The 22,529-nt window shown below is 46.5% G+C and overlaps 1 protein-coding gene across 5 annotated transcripts in view; it reads right to left on the reverse strand.

The window, feature by feature from the left end:
• The window catches only part of LOC147123873 (disintegrin and metalloproteinase domain-containing protein 12-like), a 566,371-nt gene that overhangs the window by 499,511 nt on the left and 44,331 nt on the right, over nucleotides 1-22,529 (reverse strand). For all 5 annotated transcript variants that reach the window (XM_085976452.1, XM_085976457.1, XM_085976448.1 and 2 more), the window contains exons 3-4: nucleotides 14,432-14,508; nucleotides 11,119-11,197 (exon numbers count right to left, since the gene is read on the reverse strand). In XM_085976452.1, the coding sequence (XP_085832578.1) occupies nucleotides 11,119-11,197; nucleotides 14,432-14,508 (156 nt within the window). The remainder of the gene's footprint in view (nucleotides 1-11,118; nucleotides 11,198-14,431; nucleotides 14,509-22,529) is intronic.

Consider the following 22,529-nt stretch of genomic DNA (forward strand, 5'->3'; position numbering starts at 1 on the left):
GGTTATCCACTTTGGTGGCAAAAACATGAAGGCAGATTATTGTCTGAACGGCAATAGATTGGGAGAAAGGGAAGTGCAACGAGACCTGGGCGTCCTTGTGCACCAGTCGCTGAAAGTAAGCATGCAGGTGCAGCAGGCGGTTAAGAAGGCAAATGGTATGTTGGCCTTCGTAACGAGAGGGTTCGAGTACAAGAACAAGGATGTCTTGCTGCATTTGTACAGGGCCTTGGCGAGAACACACATAGAAACATAGAAGATAGGAGCAGGAGTAGGCCATTCGGCCCCTCGAGCTTGCTCCGCCACTCAATGAGATCATGGCTGATCATCCAAGTTCAGTACCCTATCCCTGCCTTCTCCCCATATCCCTTGATCCCTTTAGCCTTAAGAAATATATCCAACTCTTTCTTGAATATATTTAATGAACTGGCCTCCACCGCCCTCTGTGGCAGAGAATTCCACAGGTTCACCACTCTCTGGGTGAAGAAATTCCTCCTCATTTCAGTCCTAAATGGCTTACCCCTTATCCTTAGACTATGACCCCTGGTTCTGGACTCCCCAGCCATCAGAAACATCCTTCCTGCATCTAGTCTGTCCAGGCCTGACAGAATTTTATAGGTTTCGATGAGATCCCCTCTCAATCTTCTAAACTCCAGTGAGTATAAGCCCAATCGACACAATCTCTCCTCATACGTCATTCCTGCTATCCCAGGTATCAGCCTGGTGAATCTTCGCTGCACTCCTTCCATGGCAAGAACGTCCTTCCTCAGGTAAGGCGACCAAAACTGCACACAATACTCAAGGTGCGGTCTCACCAAGGCCCTGTACAACTGTAGCAAGACATCCTTGTTCCTGTACTCGAACCCTCTTGCTACGAAGGCCAACATACCATTTGCCTTCTTAACCGCCTGCTGCACCTGCATGCTTACTTTGAGTATTGTGTGCAGTTTTGGTCGCCTTATCTGAGGAAGGAAGCATCCTAGGGTACTGAAGGAGGTGGCCCTAGAGATAGCGGATGCACTAAGGATGATTTTTCAGAATTCATTAGACTCGGGAACAGTGCCGATGGATTGGAGGGTAGCTAACGTTACCCCACTATTCAAAAAGGGGGGTAGGGAAAAAGCAGGTAATTACAGACCTGTAAGCCTTACATCAGTTGTGGGCAAAATGCTGGAGTCCATCATTAAGGATGAAATAGCGGAGCACTTAGCAAATGGGGACAGGATAGGACAGAGTCAACATGGATTTACAAAGGGTAAATCGTGCTTGACTAATCTATTGGAATTTTTTGAGGGAGTAACTGGTAGAATAGATGGGGGAGAGCCAGTAGATGTGGTGTACCTGGACTTCCAAAAGGCCTTCGATAAGGTCCCACATAAAAGATTAGCATGGAAAATTGAGGCTCATGGGATAAAGGGGAAAGTTTTGGCGTGGATAGGGAACTGGCTGTCAGATAGAAAACAGAGAGTTGGAATAAACGGCTCATTTTCTGAATGGCAGGCAGTAACAAGTGGGGTACCACAGGGATCTGTCCTGGGCCCCCAGCTGTTCACAATTTACATTAATGACCTGGATCAGGGAGTCGGATGCAGCATTTCCAAATTTGCAGACGACACTAAACTAGGAGGGGGGGTGGGCTCAGAGGAAGAGACCAGGAAGCTCCAGAGCGATTTGGACAGACTGGGCGATTGGGCGGATAAATGGCAGATGCACTATAATGTGGACAAGTGCGAAGTTATCCACCTTGGGTGCAGGAACGGGAGGGCAAATTATTATTTAAATGGCAATAGATTGGGAGAGGGGGAAGTACAGAGAGACCTGGGTGTTCTTGTACACCAGTCACTGAAGGCGAGCATGCAGGTGCAACAGGCAGTCAAGAAGGCAAACGGTATGCTGGCCTTCATAGCAAAAGGGTTAGAATACAGGAACAGGGATACCTTGCTGCAGCTGTACAGGGCACTGGTGAGACCACACCTCGAGTACTGTGTACAGTTTTGGTCGCCTCATCTGAGGAAGGATGTTCTTGCCATGGAGGGGGTGCAGCGGCGATTCACCAGGCTGATACCAGGAATGGCGGGAATGACCTATGAGGAGAGACTATGTAGTTTAGGGATGTACACACTGGAGTTTAGAAGATTGAGAGGGGACCTCATAGAAGTGTATAAAATTCTGACAGGTCTAGACAGACTGGATGCAGAAGGAATGTTTCCCTTGGCGGGTGAGAACAGAACTAGAGGACATAATTTGAGGATAAGGGCTAAACCATTTAGGACAGAGATGAGGGGGAATTTCTTCACTCAGAGAGTGGTGAACCTGTGGAACTCATTGCCACAGAGGGCAGTGTACGCCAGCTCATTAAATATATTTAAGAGGGAATTAGATATATTTCTACGGGCAAAAGGGGTTAAGGGTTACGGAGAGAAGGCGGGGACGGGATACTGAATTAAAAGATCAGCCATGATCTCATCGAATGGCGGAGCAGGCACGAAGGGCCGAATGGCCTACTCCTGCTCCTATCTTCTATGTATCTATGTATCTATGTATACTCACTGGAGTTTAGAAGAATGAGAGGGGATCTCATTGAAACGTATAAAATTCTAACAGGACTGGACAGACTGGATGCGGGAAGGATGTTCCCGATGGCCGGGGAGTCCAGAACCAGAGGTCATAGTCTAAGGATAAGGGGTAAGCCATTTAGGACAGAGATGAGGAGGAATTTCTTCACCCAGAGAGTGGTGAACCTGTGGAATTCTCTACCACAGAAGGCAGTGGAGGCCAATTCATTAAATATATTCAAGAAGGAGTTGGATATATTTCTTAAGGCTAAAGGGATCAAGGGATATGGAGAGAAGGCAGGGACAGGGTACTGAATTTGGATGATCAGCCATGATCTCATTGAATGGCGGAGCAGGCTCGAGGGGCCGAATGGCCTACTCCTGCTCCTATCTTCTATGTTTCTATCATGGGATCTTGGGCTTCATAAATAGAGGTATTGAGTACAAAAGTAGAGAAGTTATGCTGAACCTTTATAAAAGTAGAGAAGTTATGCTGAACCTTTATAAAGCGCTGGTTAGGCCACAACTGGAATATTGCGGCCAGTTCTGGTCACCACACTTTAGGAAGGATGTGAAGGCCCTTGAGAGGTTGCAGAGGAGATTTACCAGAATGGTTCCGGGGATGGGGGATCTTAGCTACAAGGACCGGTTGGAGAAGCTGGATTTGTTTTCATTAGAGCAAAGGAGGTTGAGGGGTGATTTGATAGAGGTGTACAAGATTATGACAGGTTTGGATAGGCTAGACGGGGAAAGGCTGTTCCCTCTAGTCGATGGTACAAGGACTAGGGGACACAGATTTAAGGTTTTGGGCAAGAGATACAGGGGGGATGTGAGGAAAAACTTTTTGACGCAGCGAGTGGTGAGGACCTGGAACTCGCTGCCGATGGAAGTAGTGGAAGCGGAGACACTCAGGGTTGGATTTTACCAGCCCCGAGGAGGCGAGTATGGAGGTGGGGCCGCTTGTAAAGTTGCAGAAAGTGGGGAGTGGCTTGGAAAACCACCCCCATCCTGCCTCCGTGCCCTTTTGTCAGGAGACGGGAAGCCGTCCTGACCCGGATCCCGTCTCCTCGAGGCGGGAAAAGGATTAAATCCTTTTAACTGCCTGTTAACAGGCAGAAAAAAGGATTAGTCCCATTTTAACTTTTCAAGTGCAGGCTTCCCGACCTCGGAGAACTCCACCGGAGTGAAGGAGTCAAGTAGGAGGTCTGCGGGGGTCGGAGGGGTCTGATAGTGCAATGTAGAGGTGAGTAATGGGTGCAAGTGTGGAGTGGTAAGCGTGTGAAGTGAGTGTAAAGTGTTAGAAAATGTTCACTTACCTATGTTTCTGCCTATAGCCTTCAGCCGCTCTGGATCCGGAGTCCTGACATCTTCATTGTAGACTTCACAGACTGGCTGTTGGATCCTCCGAACCAACAGTCATCTGATTTCTACAAAGTAGAAAGGTTTGATGAGTCCTGAACACAAGGGCTCATCAAACTACACAGAATGTCAGTGTTTGACAGCTTCACAGAGCTGTCAAACGCTGACATTTCTTCTTTCAAGTAATCTTGACAGATGGCACGTCTGATGTTGACGTGCTCTGTCAGTGACTTCCCCCTAATTGGCCTGCTGAGCCTGCAGGGCGAGCTTAACAAGGTCCATCAGGGGAAAATCCTGCTGGTTGGCCAGAAGATGATGGAGGTGGGACTGAGACCCAGCAAGCAGCAGTCCCACCTCCAACAAGTCTCCATTCCGAAAATCCAGCCCTCAATGTTTTCAAGGGGAGACTGGATAAGCATTTGAGGGAAATAAACTTGCTGGGCTACGGGGATAGAGCAGGGGAGTTGGACTGACTGGATTGCTCTGCAGAGAGCCGGCACGGACTCGATGGGCTGAATGGCCTCCTTCTGTGCCATATGACTCTATGACTATGAGTGGGACTAGCTGAAGTGCTCTTGCAGAGGGCCAGCATGGGCCCAATGGCCTTCTTCCATGCTGTAACCATTCTATGATTCTATTCTATGGATTAGTGCCATATGATCTTTTACATCCACCTGAAGGCAAACGTGGCCTCGGTTTAACATCTCATCTGAAAGACGGCACCTCTGACAGTGCATTACTCCCTCAGCACCTTCTTGCCCAACATTAGTGAGGAGAGATGAAGGTCCTTAACAGCTAGAATTTGATCTTCTGAGCGTTATAATCTAACGATGGGTAGTAAGATTCCTGAACTCAGATGCTGTGTTGCCATTTACTTCACCCTTCATGACCTTTGCACAGCTGCCACCTCCCAGGAAGCAAAAATTTACGTAGAAGTGACAGGAGATAGTTTTATCTCTGGTTCCTGTTTATATTTTCTCACCTTTTTTAGGTCGTCAGTCCCTAACACTGTTGGCTGGTACTCGGGGCAAGCGGATAACCTGTAGTGTCCGTGTGTTGATAGAGACACTGAAGACAGGAGTTGGTTCATAGGTGTTTACTAAGCAAAGTCTGGGGGGGGGGTTCTAACGGATATACACAATATACAGGCTTATATAGCCCGAGTGGCCATTACCGGCATTACAGCACACCTGGGGCTCTTAAAGGCACATACACTACAATTCCTCCCCTTTTAGCTAACCAGTACATCATATTTTAAGTAATTATTAATTACATGTTATAAGAAAAATAATATACACATTGCTGTCGTTAATTAATTATAAGTCAGTCTCTCAGGAGGCTTCCTGACTCGGTCCGGATAACGCCTCGGGGGTGTAGTAGTTTCTGGTGGTGTAGTAGGTTCTTTTGGCAAGGCTGATTCGGCTTGAATGCCAGTGTTGGGTTCATCGGGTTCCAGTATCACCGGATCGGACGTAGATATGGGTATCTCTACTTCATCGTTAGACATATAGAGTTGTGGTGTAGGTTGTCCCTTTTCGGATGACTCTATGATTTGGTCAGCATGGCACCTTATTATGCTTTCTCCGATGTCCACGGTATACATCAGTGGTCCTAGTTGTGTGCAGATAGTTCCAGGCTGCCATTTCTTGGTACGGTAGTCCCGGACCAAAACTTGTTGACCTATCTGGAAGGTTCTAGTTGGCCTTTCATTCATGCCTTGAAACTGCCGGTTCTCCACGTCCCTTCTGATGTTGGGCTTGACCAAATCCAGCCGGCATCTTAGGTTTCTATTGAAGAACATCATGGCGGGAGTTTGGTTGGTAACCATATGTGTTGCATTCCTGTATGCGAATAAGAAGTTATCCACCTTGTGCTGAAGTTTTATGTCTTCATTACCCATGGCCTTTATGGCCTTCTTGAAGGTCTGGACAAACCTTTCAGCCAATCCATTGGTGGCGGGATGGTATGGGGCAGACGTGTAATGCTTAACCCCATTGTTTTTTAAGAACTTCCTGAATTCTTCGGACACAAATTGCGGTCCATTATCAGAACAGATCTGTTCCGGCAGCCCATTCCTGGCAAATATGGTCCTTAATACTGTGATGGTTTTTTCCGTGGTGGTGGAGGACATCTTTATTACCTCCGGCCACTTGGAGTGTGCATCAACCGCAATTAAGAACATTGAGTCCACAAATGGACCAGCAAAGTCGATGTGCACCCTTTGCCAGGGAGATGAGGGCCACTCCCATGGATGTAGAGGGGCTTGTGGTGGAGCGTTTTGGACCTTCTGGCATCCTAGGCAGCTCTTGGTCATTTCTTCGATGTCTCCATCGATACCTGGCCACCATACAAACGCCCTAGCTAGGTTCTTCATTTTCACTCCACCCAGATGCCCCTCGTGAAGCTCCATTAGCACTTCATCCTGGAGTTTGGGTGGAATCACCACTCTGGATCCACACATCAAGGTTCCTCGGCACACTGACAGCTGTTCTCTTCTTTGCGAGAATGCTGGCAACAGTGGTTCGCCATGTGCTGGCCATCCCTTCACTGTTAAATCGTAGACCCGTGAGAGAGTCGGGTCATTTCTCGTCTCCCATTCAATGGCAGAATTTGTTACTGGTAGACATTCCACTATGGTAGAGTGGAACATCTCCACTGGGTCTACTGTAGGTGCCTCTTCTACCGTTGGCAACGGTAGGCGTGATAAACCGTCAGCATTCCCATGCTGTTTTGATCCTTTGTATTCTATGTTGTAGAAAAAGGGACCACCTCTGTAGCCTTTGCGCTGTCATAATGGGAACACCCTTTTTAGGGTTGAATATGGAGATGAGGGGTTGATGGTCAGTCAACAAGGTAAATTTTTGTCCGTGTAGGTAATGGTTGAATTTCTTCACTCCCCATACCAGGCTGAGTGCTTCCCTGTCGATTTGGGCATAGTTATGCTCAGCTGAGTTTAATGAGCGTGACGCAAAAGCTATCATCTGTTCTGAGCCATCAGGGAATTTATGGGATAATACTGCTCCTATGCCGTAAGGGGATGCATCGCACGCCAGTCTGATTGGCAGTGATGGGTTGTAATGAGCCAAAACTTCTTCGGATGTGATTAAGTCTTTGCATTTATGGAAGGCACGTTTACAGTCTTCGTTCCATTTCCAAATCACTCGTTTGTAGCAGTTCATTAAGAGGGTGTAGAAGAGTTGATAAGTTCAGTAAAAATTTATGATAGTAATTTATTAATCCCAGGAACGACCTTAATTGTGAAAAATTTCAGGTGCTGGGGCTTTTATGACCGCTTCAATTTTTTCAGGTGACTTATGCAACCCTTCTTCGTTAATTATGTGGCCACAATATGATATTTGATTTTGGAAAAATTCGCACTTGGGGCGATTTGCTCGTAGGCCCCGTTCTCTCGGCCTAGTGAGCACCTGCTCCAAATTGGCAAGGTGCTCGTTGTCGTTTTCTCCTGTTACAAGGATGTCGTCTAGGTAGCATTGAGTCCCCGGAATCCCTTGCAGGACTTGCTCCATAGCTCTTTGCCAGATAGCTGGAGCTGATGCTACTCCGAAAACCAGTCGATTGTACTGGTACAGGCCTTTGTGTGTGTTTATCGTGAGATACTTTTTAGAGGCCTCCTCAACCTCCATCTGTAGATATGCCTGTGCCAAGTCAATTTTGGTGAAACGTTTCCCTCCGGATAGTGAGGCGAAAATATCTTCTATCCTCGGGGATACTGTACCGTGTGAAGGACCGGGTTTACAGTCACCTTGAAGTCTCCACAGATGCGAATTTTTCTGTGTTCTTCAGATTTATCATTATTCAATGCTTTTTTCATGACTGGAACGATGGGTGTTGCCCACTCGCTCCGATCTATTTTGGATAATACGTCTGCCTTTTCCAAATTCTCCAGCTCTGCCTCGACTGCTGGACGAATTGCGTATGGCACCGGTCTTGCCTTAAAAAATGTGGGAATTGCTGCATCTTCCACTTTTATTGAGGCGGTGATGCCTTTCAAGGTTCCTAGTTTCTCTTGAAACACTTCTTTGGCGTTGGCCAAGATGTCTTTTAATCGTTCAGGTATGATGTCATCATCGTTTTTTTCCTTACTGGTCACCGTCAGTGCCTGAATGGAGTGCCAGTCTAAACGTATCTTTCTGATCCATTCATGTCCCAACAACGGTGGACCACCATCTTGTAGAATGTATAAATACAACTTTTGTATTTCTTTGCCGTTGTATACAACAGGCACCCTTATTTTACCTTTGGGGTATACTTTCTGCCCTGTATATGTTTTTAAGATAATGGATGTGTCTTTTAGAGGTATATGCGGAAATAGCCTCTCGTAATCCCGTCGATTTATTACAGTTAGAGCTGATCCTGTATCTAGCTCCATTTTAACTGGGGACCCTGCTATCGTGAGGGTAACCCAAATGGTTTGGTAATCATCTTTGGCAAGTACATTATGTAATTTGAGACAGCTTAGTCTCTTGTTTTCGGAGTCGCTATCGCTCTTCTGGTCTTTGGAGCTACTGTCCGTCATCATTTGTACCTTTCTGTACTTTTCTTTATTGATTTTTTTTTTCTGTCTGTGGATTTATTTTGTCCAGATCGGCATACCCGTGCAATGTGTCCAATTTTTCCGCATTGCCTGCATGCTTTGTCCTTGAACCAGCAGTCCCTCTGGTTATGGGTGGATCTGCCGCAGCGATAACATCTTTCGAAACCCTGTGTCATTTCATGGGTGCCGAAGTCCTGTGTCTTTTGTTGTATCTCTGCAGCTCCTCTTGCTGCTGCTTTGTATGATACAGCCATACTGAAAGCTTTGTCCAGTGTTAAATCTTTTTCAGAAAGCAGCCTTTTTTGTGTTCCTTCACTTAAGAGACCGCAGACGAATTTGTCTCGAAGATAATCTGCTAGTCCTGCCCCGAATTGGCAGTACTTTGATAGCTTTCTTAATTCGGTGAGGTAATCAGCGTTACTTTCATTCTTGTTTTGATTTTTCTTGAAGAATTTGAATCGTTCCGCTATCAGCAGCGGTGTTGGGTTTAAGTGCTCCTGCAGGGTATCAACAATTTCTTTAAAATTCTTGTCCTTTCGTTTGGCTGGAGTGATTAAATTTCGTAACAGCCCGTATGCCTTTGCGCCCATTAGGTTCAGCAGTACTGAAGCTTTTTTTTCATCTTCTATTCCATTTGCAGTGCAATATACCTCTACTCTTTCCACATATGTGGTCCAATCCTCTATTTCGCTATCAAAAGCATCAATATTGCCAGACTTAGGCATCTTAGAAAAGATATGGCGCTTCCCGCGCTTTTCTTTCTTTTCTGCAGCAAAGATATGGTGCTTCCCGCGCTTTCCCGCCGCTGCTGCCGATGACAACGCTGTTTCCCGCGGTTTCCGTTCTTTTTTTTATTTTTTATTTATTTACAGTTGGAGACTCGTTCCCGCCGGACTTTCTCTCCAGGTCTGAACGCCGACCTGCTTGCAGCGCCGGCCGTCTCCCGAGTGCTCCCTCCCAGTCCGTTATTGTTTGCCTCCGATTTCGCTGCCTGTCTCAGCTGTAGAGCCAGCCGCTGGAGCCCCAGCCTGACGCCCAGGAAGGATTAGTGCAGTACCTGCCACCAGCTTGGCCAGCTGGTGAAACCACAGCTTCTCTCACTTTCTTGAGTTTTCTGGACGCCCGAGGAATCGATGTCCTTGAGGTGCTGCCGAATTGCAGGTAAGTCCGTTTCCACTTCGTCGCCACTGTAGTGTCCGTGTGTTGATAGAGACACTGAAGACAGGAGTTGGTTCATAGGTGTTTACTAAGCAAAGTCTGGGGGGTTTCTAACGGATATACACAATATACAGGCTTATATAGCCCGAGTGGCCATTACCGGCATTACAGCACACCTGGGGCTCTTAAAGGCACATACACTACATAACCTGCTCCACGGGATCTCCCAAAGGCACTCTGTAATCAGGCATTAAGAAGTACAAGAGGTTGCGGGAGAGTCACCCCGGGGCAGGTTTCCCTGCATTCCACATCTACACATGATGGTGCGTCCGAGATCAAAAAAGCATCATGTGGGGCATCTGAAGGACAGAAGCACAACATTCCAGCCTAATACAGAGAACCAGCATACTGGGCAGCATCACATGCAGTGCCTTAGATAGATGCTCAACCAACAAACGTTCGGTCTCAATCGCATCACTACTCATTCCCCTGGTGTTCTTCAAAGGGATAGAGAGGTAATCAGCAGTAGAGTTAGATCCGGACCACTCTCACACACCTTCTGACAGTTGGTTCAGAGTGGCACAGCCAGAAATGTCAAAATAGGCAATTCTTCCCCATCTCCATTTCAAACAGTTTGGTATGGATTGCTTAAGGCCAGTGTTTATCCAATGACAACCCTGCTGTCACCTCCAAAATGGATGCCGAGAATTGGAATCGTAAGAACAGTAAGTGAAGGAAAAATAACAGAATAGGATTTGTTGGTTTAATATTTAGTCGTAAATCTATTCAAGTTTGACTAGTTTTAAGGGAGTATGGTAGTGTAGTGATTATGTTACTGGAGTAGGAAACCAGCGATGTGGTCTAATATTCTAAAGAAGGCGAGTTTAAATCCATGATGGAAGTTTGAGAATTTGAATTCAGTTTTTAACATATGGAAATATTGAGCTGAAGGATCAGCCATGATCATACTGAATAGCAGAGCAGGCACGAAGGGCCGAATGGCCAACTCCTGCTCCTAGTTTTCTATGTTTTCTAGGTTTCTAAAAATCTGGTATCAGTAAAAATGAAGCTGTTGAATTGTTGTAAAATCCCAGCTGGTTCCCTAATGTCCTTTAGGGAAGGAAAGCTGCCGTCCTTACCCGTTGTATCAAACCGCGAAACAGCACTGTGGGAGCACCTTTACCGCACCGACTGCAGTGATTTATGAGAAGACTCACCATCACCTCCTCAGGGTAACTAGAGATGGACAATAAGTGCCGGCATTTCCAGTGTCCACATTCCAAGAATAAAATACATTGTAATATTAGTGCTTGTTTCAGCATCTCAGTTCCTTGGACCTGCTGGAAGTATTAATTCTTTATTTAGTGTTATGTCAAAATGGTTGTTAGTTTAAAAGTTTGGGCGCAAACTTTAATCATTCAAACACTTCTCAGTCTAATGGTAAGGGAACACAAACACTGTAATGCTGCTTAAATGTAATGTGCGATCTCTCACCAGGGCGCTGTTTTGCTCCGTCACCAGAGTTCCATTTGCATCATAATATGAGACCTGAAACCCTTCTGGTACAAGGACCCTGTAAATGGAACAGACATGGGTCACATAAAAGCAAGCTCTTCACCCATGTGGGGCATTTTAACAGTTTACCTTAGTTGATACATCCTTGGCTACAACGGAGACAATTAAGACTGTGGCTTCAATAGAATGCTTCCTCTCACCGCCTCCTGCTGACTGCATATAACAACTTGCATTTATATAGCACCTTTAACGCCCCAGGGAGCTTCACAGGAGCGATTATCAATCAAACTCTGACACCGAGCCACATAAGGAGCTATTGTGGGAGACCTTGGTCAAAGAGGTTGGTTTTAAGGAGCATCTTAAAGGAGGAGAGAGAGGTAGAGAGGCGGAGAGGTTTAGCGAGGGAATTTCAGAGCTTAGGGCCTCGGCAGCGGAAGACACGGCCACTAATGGTTGAGCGATTAATATCATGGATGTTCAAGAGGCCAGAATTAGAGGATTGCAGAAATCTTGGGGGGTTGTGGGCTGGAGATTACAGAGGTAGAGAGGGATTTGAACAAGGATGAAGGTTTTAAAATCGAGCTGTTGCTTCACCGGTAGCCAATGTACGTCAGCAAGCACAGGGGTGACGGGTGAATGGGACTTGGTGCGAGTTAGGACATGGGCAGTAGAGTTTTGGATGACCTCAAGTTTACGGAGGGTAGAACGTAGGAGGCCAACCAGTATGTAAAAAGAAAAAGATTAGTGAAGACAAATATAGGTCCCTTACAGTCAGAAACGGGAGAATTTATAATGGGGAACAAGGAAATGGCGGAGCAATTAAACAAATACTTTGGTTCTGTCTTTACGGAAGAGGACACAAATAACTTCCCTGAAATGCTAGGGAACCAAGGGTCTAATGAGAAGGAGGAATTAAAGGAAATTAGTATTAGTAAAAAAATAGTGCTGGAGAAATTAATGGGACTGAAAGCTGATAAATCCCCAGGGCCTGATAATCTGCATCCCAGAGTACTAAAAGAGGTAGCCATGGAAATAGTGGATGCATTGGTTGTCATCTTCCAAAATTCTATAGATTATGGAACAGTTCCTGCAGATTGGAGGGTGGCAAATGTAACCACACTATTTAAAAAAGGAGGGAGAGAGAAAACAGGGAACTACAGACCAGTTAGCCTAACATCAGTAGTAGGGAAAATGCTAGTCTATTATAAAGGATGTGATAACAGGACACTTAGAAAATATCAACGGGATTAGACAAAGTCAACATGGATTTATGAAAGGGAAATCGTGTTTGACAAACCGACTGGAGTTTTTTGAGGATGTAACTGGTAGAATAGATAAGGGAGAACCAGGGGATGTGGTGTATTTGGATTTTCCGAAGGCCTTTGATAAAGTCCCACATAAGAGGTTAGTGTGCAACATTAAAGCACATGGGATTGGGGGTAATATACTGGCATGGATTGAAAATTGGTTAACAGACAGGAAACAGAGAGTAGGAATAAATGGGTCTTTTTCGGGGTGGCAGGCGGTGACTAGTGGGGTACCGCAGGGATCAGTGCTTGGGCCCCAGCTATTCACAATATATATCAATGATTTGGATGAGGGAACTAAATATAATATTTCCAAGTTTGCTGACGACACGAAACTAGTTGGGATTGTGAGTTGGGAGGAGGATGCAAAGAGGCTTCAAGGCGATTTAGACAATTTGAGTGAGTGGGCAAATACATGGCAGATGCAGTATAACGTGGATAAATGTGAAGTTATCCACTTCGGTAGGAAAAACAGAAAGGCAGAGTATTATTTAAATGGTGATAGATTGGGAAATGTTGATGTACAAAGGGACCTGGGTGTCCTTGTACACCAGTCACTGAAAGCAAACATGCAGGTGCAGCAAGCAGTCAGGAAGGCAAATTGTATGTTGGCCTTCATTGCAAGAGGATTTGAGTACAGGAGCAAGGATGTCTTACTACAGTTATACAAGGCCTTGGTGAGACCACACCTGGAGTACTGTGTGCAGTTTTGGTCTCCTTACCTAAGAAAGGTATACTTGCCATAGAGGGAGTGCAGCGAAGGTTCACCAGACTGATTCCTGGGATGGCAGTACTGTCGTATGAGGAGAGATTGGGTCGACTAGGCCTGTATTCACTAGAGTTTAGAATAATGAGAGGGGATCTCATTGAAACGTATAAAATTCTGACAGGGCTAGACAGACTGGATGCAGGGAGGATGTTTCCCCTGGCTGGGGGGTCTATAACGTGGGGTCACAGCCTCAGGATACGGGGTAGGACATTTAGGACTGAGATGAGGAGAAATTTCTTCACTCAGAGGGTGGTGAACCTGTGGAATTCTCTACCACAGAAGGCTGTGGAGGCCAAGTCACTGAATATATTTAAGAAGGAGATAGATAGATTTCTAGATGCAAAAGGCGTCAAGGGGTATGGGGAGAGAGGGGGAATATGGTCTTGAGATAGAGGATCAGCCATGATCATATTGAATGACGCAGCAGGCTCGAAGGGCCGAATGGCCTACTCCTGCTCCTATTTGTGTATGTTTCTATGCTTCTAAGAGAGTTGGACTAGTCAAGTCTAGAGGTAACAAAGGCATGGATGAGGGTTTCATACCCATAATGATGATCATACCCATAACAAGTGATTTCTTAAATAACAAGCAATTCATCTACCGAATCACACACTGCTGAATCCTGGTTTTCATTTTTGTCCCACTTTAAATCACAATTTCCTTCACTCAAAGCTCCAATTAAAATCCTGCCACCTTTCTCTTCAATAACTACTAGCAGCAATTACCAGAGTTACTAAATTCAGAACGAGTTTTTAAAACAAGTTTTCTCTGTTCTCCATTCAGGCAAACATGATTTCCATTAGAGGACAGGAAAAGTTACTCAGCACATCAAATCTCTTCTCTGACTGATATCACATTTTACTGGAAACTGCAGATTATTAGAATGATCTCTGGAGTTTTTCTCTCCTCTTTCCCCCATTTAAGGACTGGAACATCTGCCATGCTGTGCTGTTCATTAAAACCAAGCTCCAACAGACGTGGGACTAGGGGCAGGCATCATATGGGATGGAAACTCAACAAGCCAGAGTCATCCCTGAGGCTGACCTGCAGTCACTTCTCCTCTCCACCCTTCCAGTTCAGGGTGCTTGAAGATCACAAACATTCCATTCTTAATGGTAAATCCATGCTAAATCCCGCACAGTGTATTGCTGGCCTTGCTTATAACAAGTACAAGTTGCTTTCAATATATAATAGGCTAGAAACTGGCTTTACTTACTGATTTCTTCTGAGGTCCAGAGTTAAGTGCTGTCCTTCTAGTTCCACCCAAACCTGGAGTTCATCAGTATAGCTGTTCTGCTCAACAAAAAGAAGCTCTCATTAACTCAACAGTGACTGGCTGGAAAGGACATGCATTAAAAGTCGATCCACTCTTCCTTGCCTGTGACACTCATGCTCTCCATGGCCCTCACTGCAAGACAGTACATGCTCCCCTGTCACTCCACAAAGAGATATAAGCACGTGACTCCTGTGATCATCTTCTTGTTAGTCTTTATTAATCTTCATTACACAAACATATCCTTCAATTTTTATGAGACTTTTGTCCCAGATAAAGACAGCAAGACCAGCTACTTATCTAAATTGGCATTCATTATACACTTCAAATCTCTAACAAACATCTCCATATCACTACGGTGCTCAGGAAGAGGTCAATGTTGGGCTGTTATCACTTTAGTTATAAATTAAAAAATGGAAAAAAGTGACGCGTTATGTCTTTTAATCAAAACAAAGAAGCTGGTTTTGATCGGAGACACATTTCCGAGCAAATGGTATCCTTTTAGTTTAACAAAACTGCATTGTGATGAAAGAAGGGAGCTACTAGAGTCTGAAACTAGAGTATTAAACTGAAATAAAGGCAATTACAAAGGTATGAGGAGAGGCTAAAGTGGACTGGGAAAATAGATTAGAAGGTAAGACGGTAGGAAGCATTGGCAGACATTTAAAGAGATATTTCATGACTCTCAACAAGATATATTTCAGTGAGAAAGACTCGAAGAGAAGGATGAACCAGCTGTGACTAACCAAGGAAGTTAAAGATGGAATCGAATTGAAAGAAAAGGCAGACAATGTTGCGAAGATTAGTGGGAGGCCAGAAGATTGGGAAAATTTTAGAAACCAGCAAAGGATGACTAAAAAAATAATAGAGGGAGAAAATAGCTTATGAGAGTAAACTAGCAAGAAATATAAAAACTGACAGTAAGAGCTTCTACAATTATATAAAATGGAAGAGAGTAGCTAAAGTAAACGTTGGTCCCTTAGAGGACGAGACTGGGGGAATAATAATGGGAAACAGGGAAATGGCAGAGGCACTGAACAAATACTTTGTATCTGTCTTCACAGTAGAGGACACTAAAAACATCCCAGTAATAGTAGAAAATATAGGGGCAAAAGGGAGGGAGGAACTTAAAACAATCACCATCACTAGAGAAAAAGTGCTAGGCAAACTTATGGGACTAAAGGCTGACAAGTCCCCTGGACCTGCTGGCCTGCATCCCAGGGTCTTAAAAGAAGTGGCTAGAGATAGTGGATGCATTGGTTGTAATCTTCCAAAATTCCCTTGACTCTGGAAAAGTCCCTGCAGATTGGAAAACCGCAAGTGTAACGCCCTTATTCAAAAGAGGGAGACAGAAAGTAGGAAACTATAGGCCAGTTAGCCTAACAGTCATTGGCAAAATGCTTGAATCCATTATTAAGGAAGTAGCAGGGCATTTAGAAAATCGTAATACAATTAAACAGAGTCAACATGGTTTTATGAAAGGGAAATCATGTTTGACAAATCTATTAGAGTTCTTTGAGGAGGTAATGAGCAGGGTGGATAAAGGGGAACCAGTAGATGTGGTGTATTTGGATTTCCAAAAGGCATTCGACAAGGTGCCACATAAAAGGTTACTGCACAAGATAAGAGCTCATGGTATTGGGGGTGATATATTAGATTGGATAGTGGATTGGCTAACTAACAGAAAACAGAGAGTCGAGATAAATGGGTCATTTTCAGGATGGCAATCTGTAACTGGTGGGGTGCCACAGGGATCAGTGCTGGGGCCTCAACTATTTTCAATCTATATTAATGACTTGGATGAAGGAAGCGAGTGTACTGTAGCCAAATTTGCGGACGATACAAAGATAGGTGGGAAAGCAAGTTGTGAGGAGGACATCAAGGCCTGGATTTTGTCATTGGGGGCGGGTCAGGTGGTTGGCGGGTCACGACCCCACCTCCGATGTGAGGCGGGATAATTGAGCGATTTCCCCCTAATTGGGTACTTGATTTGCAGCGTGTGGGAACCCCTGGCCCAATGAGTATTTTGGTGCTAAAACTCGCCTCTGATGACTTCATATATGCAGCTGCATTTAAGGAGCCTTGGTTCATTTTCTGTCTTACAACTTTTGCATTATACTTCTGAGGGATTCATGCTCCAACCATGTCAAGCAGCAGACCAAAGTGTACACCCCAATTCGATGAGAACTCCCTCCAAGCTCTGGTGGAGGGAGCAAGAGCTCAGAAGGAAGTGCTGTTTCCTTCTTCAGGGAGGAAATAGCCTCCCCAACAGACCAAAGCTGTGTGGCTGCAAGTGGCACAGGAGGTGAATGCCATATCAATGTGCAGCAGAACCTGTCTGCAGTGCAGAAAGTGGTTTCATGACCTTCTCCGCACAGGAAAAGTGAGTATTCCATCCACATGACCCTCAATCTGATCCCCATCACCTCTCATCACCAGCACTCTGCTTTGTCAACCACCGCCTCCACATCCCACTTCACCCTTACATCCCTTGCACTCTTAACCATTCCCTCTCTCTATGTTCACATTCACTTAACTATTTGACTATGCAGCCCTCACACTCCCTATCACTGTGATGCAATGAAAACAACTTACAACACACAGGGAGGGCCCTTGGTCTTGCCACCTCACTCCATCTTTGTGTCCTTCTAAGCATCTATGCTATGGATTCTCTACACTCACTCCTTCATTCTCACTCAAACTCCACTTGTGTCCCACATTGCAGGAAAAGAGAGCCCACAATAAGAGGGAAAGGGCGAGGACAGGAGGGGAGCCACCCTCAATAGCCCAGCTCACCGCTGCAGAGGAAGTGGCCCTGGAGATCGTGGGAGTCGAGGACAATGCGCAAGTGGGGGACGGACAGACAGACGCATCAGAGCAAGCTGGTGACAGAGTCGTTTTTCGTCTCTCTCATTGACATTGCATGAGTGACTGATATTGATTCTGATGCTCTAACAGATTGACTTATGATCATCTGCACAATTCAATGTGCATGCAACGTTTATCTCACATGTCTCTTTCCTTAACTCCCCCACAGGACCATCGACAGCCCCCCTCCCCACTGTCCAGGAGAAACAGCCTGAGCCCCCAGACTCCTCAGAGGAAGCTGCAACCTCTGAGGGCGCAGCGTCAGCAGAATTAAGCGCACCCAGCACCAGCGCAAACACTCACACCTGAGTGGCACCTTCGGGAAATAGAGTAGAGTTGTCACCTTTGTAGAGGCATTGGCGCATGAACGCATCACCACGGAAAGGATGGCAACCTCCACGGAAAGGATGGCTACCGTAGAGGAGAGGATGGCCACGGCCATGGAGAAGCTTAGTCGCCAGGGTCTTGAAAACATGGTCATTGTTCAGAATAGACTGACATCTCTTGAGGAGCAATGGTCAGCTATTGAGCAGAGAAACCAGACCTTTATGGAAGTCCTCTGGAGTTGGACTTCCAGTGCAGAAACGGGTCCTCATGGCCTCCCTGAAGTGCAGCAAGGTGCTGTCAAGCCACTTGCTAGCTCTGAAGTGGGGCTGACACATGAGAGGGATGTTGGTGGCAGAGAACAAAGAGGGGGCTCCTCTCCAAGCGCTCACACAACCATGCCACTGCAGAGCCCACCAGAGTCCTCACCCAACTGAGATCGGCGTCTCAGCACCTGCACAGCCGCAGGAGCAGCAGACTGTTGCCGCGCCCTCACAGGCTCGCAACCCCAGAGGACGCCCGCCAAAGGTGTCGAGGCAGGAGCAGCAAGAAAGTGAACAAGTGGCCTCCACATCTGCTGAAGCCACAGGGGAAGCACCATGTAGGAGCACACGTAAGAGGAAGATAAAGCACATGTAGTCATACGGGTAGTCACTTGGGTGTTCTGTTGTGTTTATTTTGAAAAGCCATCCGTGACTTTATGTGATAAAAAAACTTGATGGCAAACTGTGGAAGTTGTGGGCTGTGTCATTTCGCAAATGGGACTTCCACATTGAGGGCTTAGGGCGACTTGCAATTGTCAGTATGGTGGTCAGAGTGATAGGAATCTGCAGGTTCTTGGCTATTGTCAATGCTCTGGTAAGAAGGTGCGAGGCAAAAGTGTTTTAATTGGGCAGGCTAAGCAAATCTGGCCAAGATGAGTGCGTCCCTTGCATCCTGGGCAGCAATGTGCTCGTGTGCCGCTGCCGCTGGTTGATGCGCCTCCGCAAGCTGTTCCTTGTCGCTCTCCTCCTCCTCATCCTTATCTGAGGAGGCTATGCGATGAGCCACTTGTACCTCAGGCAGCTGCAAGCCACGACGCTGTGCCATGTTGTGAAGTGCACAGCAGATCACGACGATTCTGGAGACCCTGGCTGCTGAGTACTGCAGGGCTCCACCTGATCTATCCAGGCATCTGAATCGCAAGCCGATGGTTTGCTGGATTATGGATCAAGTGGAAATGTGGCTAGAGTTGTAGCGCTCCTAAGCTTCGTTGGATGGCCTCCTCAATGGCGTCATTAGCCACGTCTTCAGGGGATAGCCCTTGTCGCCAAGTAGCCATCCGAAAAGTTGGTCTAGCGGACTGAAGAGCGGAGGCACACTAGACTGGTGCAGGATGAAGGAGTCATGGCAACTGTCAGGGTATTTGGTGCAAACATGCAAAATTTCCTTCTTGTGGTCACACACAAGCTGCACGTTGAGTGAGTGGAAGCCCCTGCGGTTGACAAAAATACCTGGATTGTGATGGGATGCCTTTAGGGCCACATGTGTGCAGTCAACGACGCCCTACACCCTTGGAAAGCCTGCCAGATTAGCAAATCCAACCGCACGCACGGTTTCACTTGCTTGATCCTTGGAGAAGTTGATGTAATTGTGCGCGATGGCAAAGAGGGCATCGGTTACCTGCGTGATGCAAGTGTGTGCGTCCGCCTGGGAGATGCCGCTGATCACAGAAATCACAGAAACCCCACAGTGCAGATAGAGGCCATTTCGGCCCATCGAGCCTGCACCGACACATGTCCCACCCGATCCCCGTAACCCCTACACCAACACATATCCCACCCTATCCCCGTAACCCCACGTATTTAATCCCCCTAACACTAAGGGTCAATTTATCATAGCCAATCAACCTAACCCGCACATCTTTGGACTGTGGGAGGAAACCGGAGCACCCGGAGAAAACCCACGCAAACACGGGGAGAATGTGCAAACTCCACACAGACAGTCGCCCGAGGCCGGATTCGAACCCGGGTCCCTGGTGCTGTGAGGCAACAGTGCTAACCACTATGCCACCGTGTCTGCTGCTAATCCCTGGAATGGGCCTGAAGCAAAAAAGTTGAGTGTGGTGGTTAAAAAAAGCATATGTGTTATTTGGGTTTATAAATAGAGGAATATATAAAGCAAAGAGGTCATGCTGGAACTTTCTAAATCACTGGCTAGGCCTCAGATGGAGTATTGTGGACAATTCTGAGCACCACACTTCAGGAAAGATGGAAAGGCCTTAGAAAGAGGAGGTTTACCAGGATGTTACCCGGGATGAGGGACTAAATGAGTGGAGAGTTGACTGAGATTCAGATGAAATATGCAATAGCATTTGTTTACTTTATGATGGGAGTCCCAATCAGAAGCCATTCAATGAGATCATGGCTGATCTGTGCCGAACTCCATATACCCGCCTTTGCCTCATATCCCTTAATAACTTTATTTAACAAAAATCTATCAATCTCAGATTTAAAATGAACAATTAACCCAGCATCAAACGCTGTTTGCGGAAGTAGCAAAACGTCCCAAGGCGCTTCACAGGAGCGTTATCAAACAAAATTTGACACGAGCCTGATAAGGAGATATTAGGCAGCTTGGTCAAAGAGGTAGGATTTAAGGAGCATCTTAAAGGAGGAGAAAAAGGTAGAGAGGGGAAGAGGTTTTGGGAGGAAATTCCAGAGCTTAGGGCCGTAGCAGCTGAAGGTACGGCCATCAATGGTGGAGTGATTAAAGTCAGGGATGCGCAAAAAGCCAGAGCTAGAGGAGCACATAGAGAACTCGGAGGGTTGTAGGGCTGGAGGAGGTTACAGGGTAGGGCAAGGCCATGGAGGAATCTGAAAACAAGGATGAGAATTTTAAAATCAAGGCATTGCCAGACCAGGATTGCCGGACCAGGAGCCAAAGTGGGTCAATGAGCACATGGGTGCTGGGTGAATGGGACCTGGTGCGAGTTAGGATACAAGCAACACAGTTTTGGATGAGTTCCAGTTGAAAAAAGAGACTGGCATTTATATAGCACCTTTCATGACCTCAGGATGTCCCAAAGTGCTTTACAGTCAATTAAGTACTTTTGAAGTGCAATCACTGTTGTAATGTAGGAGGGCGCTAGCTGGGAAGCTGGCCAGGAGAACACTCGAGTCTAGAGGTAACAAATAAGGGTTTCAGCAGCAGATGAGCTGAGGCAGAGGCAGGCAATGTTACAGAGGTGAAAGGAGGTCTTGGTAATGGAGCGGATAAGGGTGCAGCTGCTCATCTCAGGGTCAAATATGACACCAAGGTTGCGAACAGTTGGTTCAGCCTTGGACAGTGGACAGGGAGAGGAATGGAGTCGGGGGCTAATCGGGAACTGAGGTCATTATTTGGTCTTCCCAACATTTAGTTGGGAATTTCTGCTCAACCAATACTGGATGTCGGCCAACCAGCGTGACATATCAGAGGCAGTGGCAAGGTCCAGAGAGGTGGCGGTGAGGTAGAGCTGGGTGTTGTCAGTGTACATGTTTAACCTGACGTGTTTTCGGATAATGTCACCGAGGGTCAGCATGTAGATGAGAAACAGGAGGGAGCCAACAACTGATCCTTGTGGGCTCCAGAGGTAACGGTGTGGCAGCGGGAAGAGAAGCCATTGCAGGTGATTCTCTGGCTACAACTGGATAGATAGGAATGAAACCAGCAGTGGAGAGTCCCACCCAGCTGAACGATGGAGAAGCATTGGAGGAGGATGGTGTGGTCAACTGCGTCAAAGGCTGCAAACAGGTCGAGAAGGATTTTGACCCCGAGATGAGCTTCTGCACCCTTGTCCACTCCATTACCGAGATGGAGAGGTTTAAGCTAATTAAGGAGAGCCAACACGGATTTGTAAAAGGCAGATCATGTTTGACTAATCTAATTGAATTTTTGATGAAGTAACGGAGGATTGATGAAGGGAAAGTAATGGATGTTGTCTACATAGATTTTAGGAAGGCGTTTGACAAAGTACCACATAGACTCATAGAAACATAGAATATAGGAGCAGGAGTAGGCCATTCGGCCCCTCGAGCCTGCTCCGCCATTCAACGAGATCATGGCTGATCATCCAAATTCAGTACCCTGTCCCTGCCTTCTCCCCATATATAGAAGGCTGGTAAACAGAATTGAGGCTCATGGAATAGGTGGGTCAATGGCAGCTTGGATAAGGAATTGGCTTAAGGACAGAAAACAGCGAGTTGTGGTAAATGGCTGTTTTTCAGACTGGAGGATGGCTGCCGAAGAAGCCTTGGTGTAGATGATACACACTGCAGCCACGGTACGCTAGTGGAGGGAGTGAATGTTTAAGGTGCTGGATGGGGTGCCAATCAAACGGGCTGCTTTGTCATGGATGGTGTCGAGCTTCTTTTAAATTCATTTATGGGATCAGGGCGTCGCTGGCAATGCCAGCATTTGTTGCCCATCCCTAATTGCCCTCGAGAAGGTGGTGGTGAGCCGCCTTCTTGAACCGCTGCAGTCCGTGTGGTGAAGGTGCTCCCACAGTGCTGTTAGGGAGGGAGTTCAAGGATTTTGACCCAGCGACGATAAAGGATCGCCAATGTACTTCTAAGTCAGGATGGTGAGTGACTTGTAGGGGAACTTGGAGGTGGTCGTGTTCCCATGCGCCTGCTGCCCTTGTCCTTCTAGGTGGAAGAGGTCACGGGTTTGGGAGGTGCTGCCGAAGAAGCCTTGGCGAGTTGCTACAGTGCATCTTGTAGATGGTACACACTGCAGCCACGGTACGCCAGTGGAGGGAGTGAATGTTTAAGGTGGTGGATGGGGTGCCAATCAAGCGGGCTGCTTTCTCCTCTTACTTGTGCCTTGT

This window comes from Somniosus microcephalus, chromosome 2 (assembly GCF_052327205.1).
Source record: "Somniosus microcephalus isolate GS21.2 chromosome 2, FLI_Smic_1.0, whole genome shotgun sequence".
NCBI lineage: Eukaryota > Metazoa > Chordata > Chondrichthyes > Squaliformes > Somniosidae > Somniosus > Somniosus microcephalus.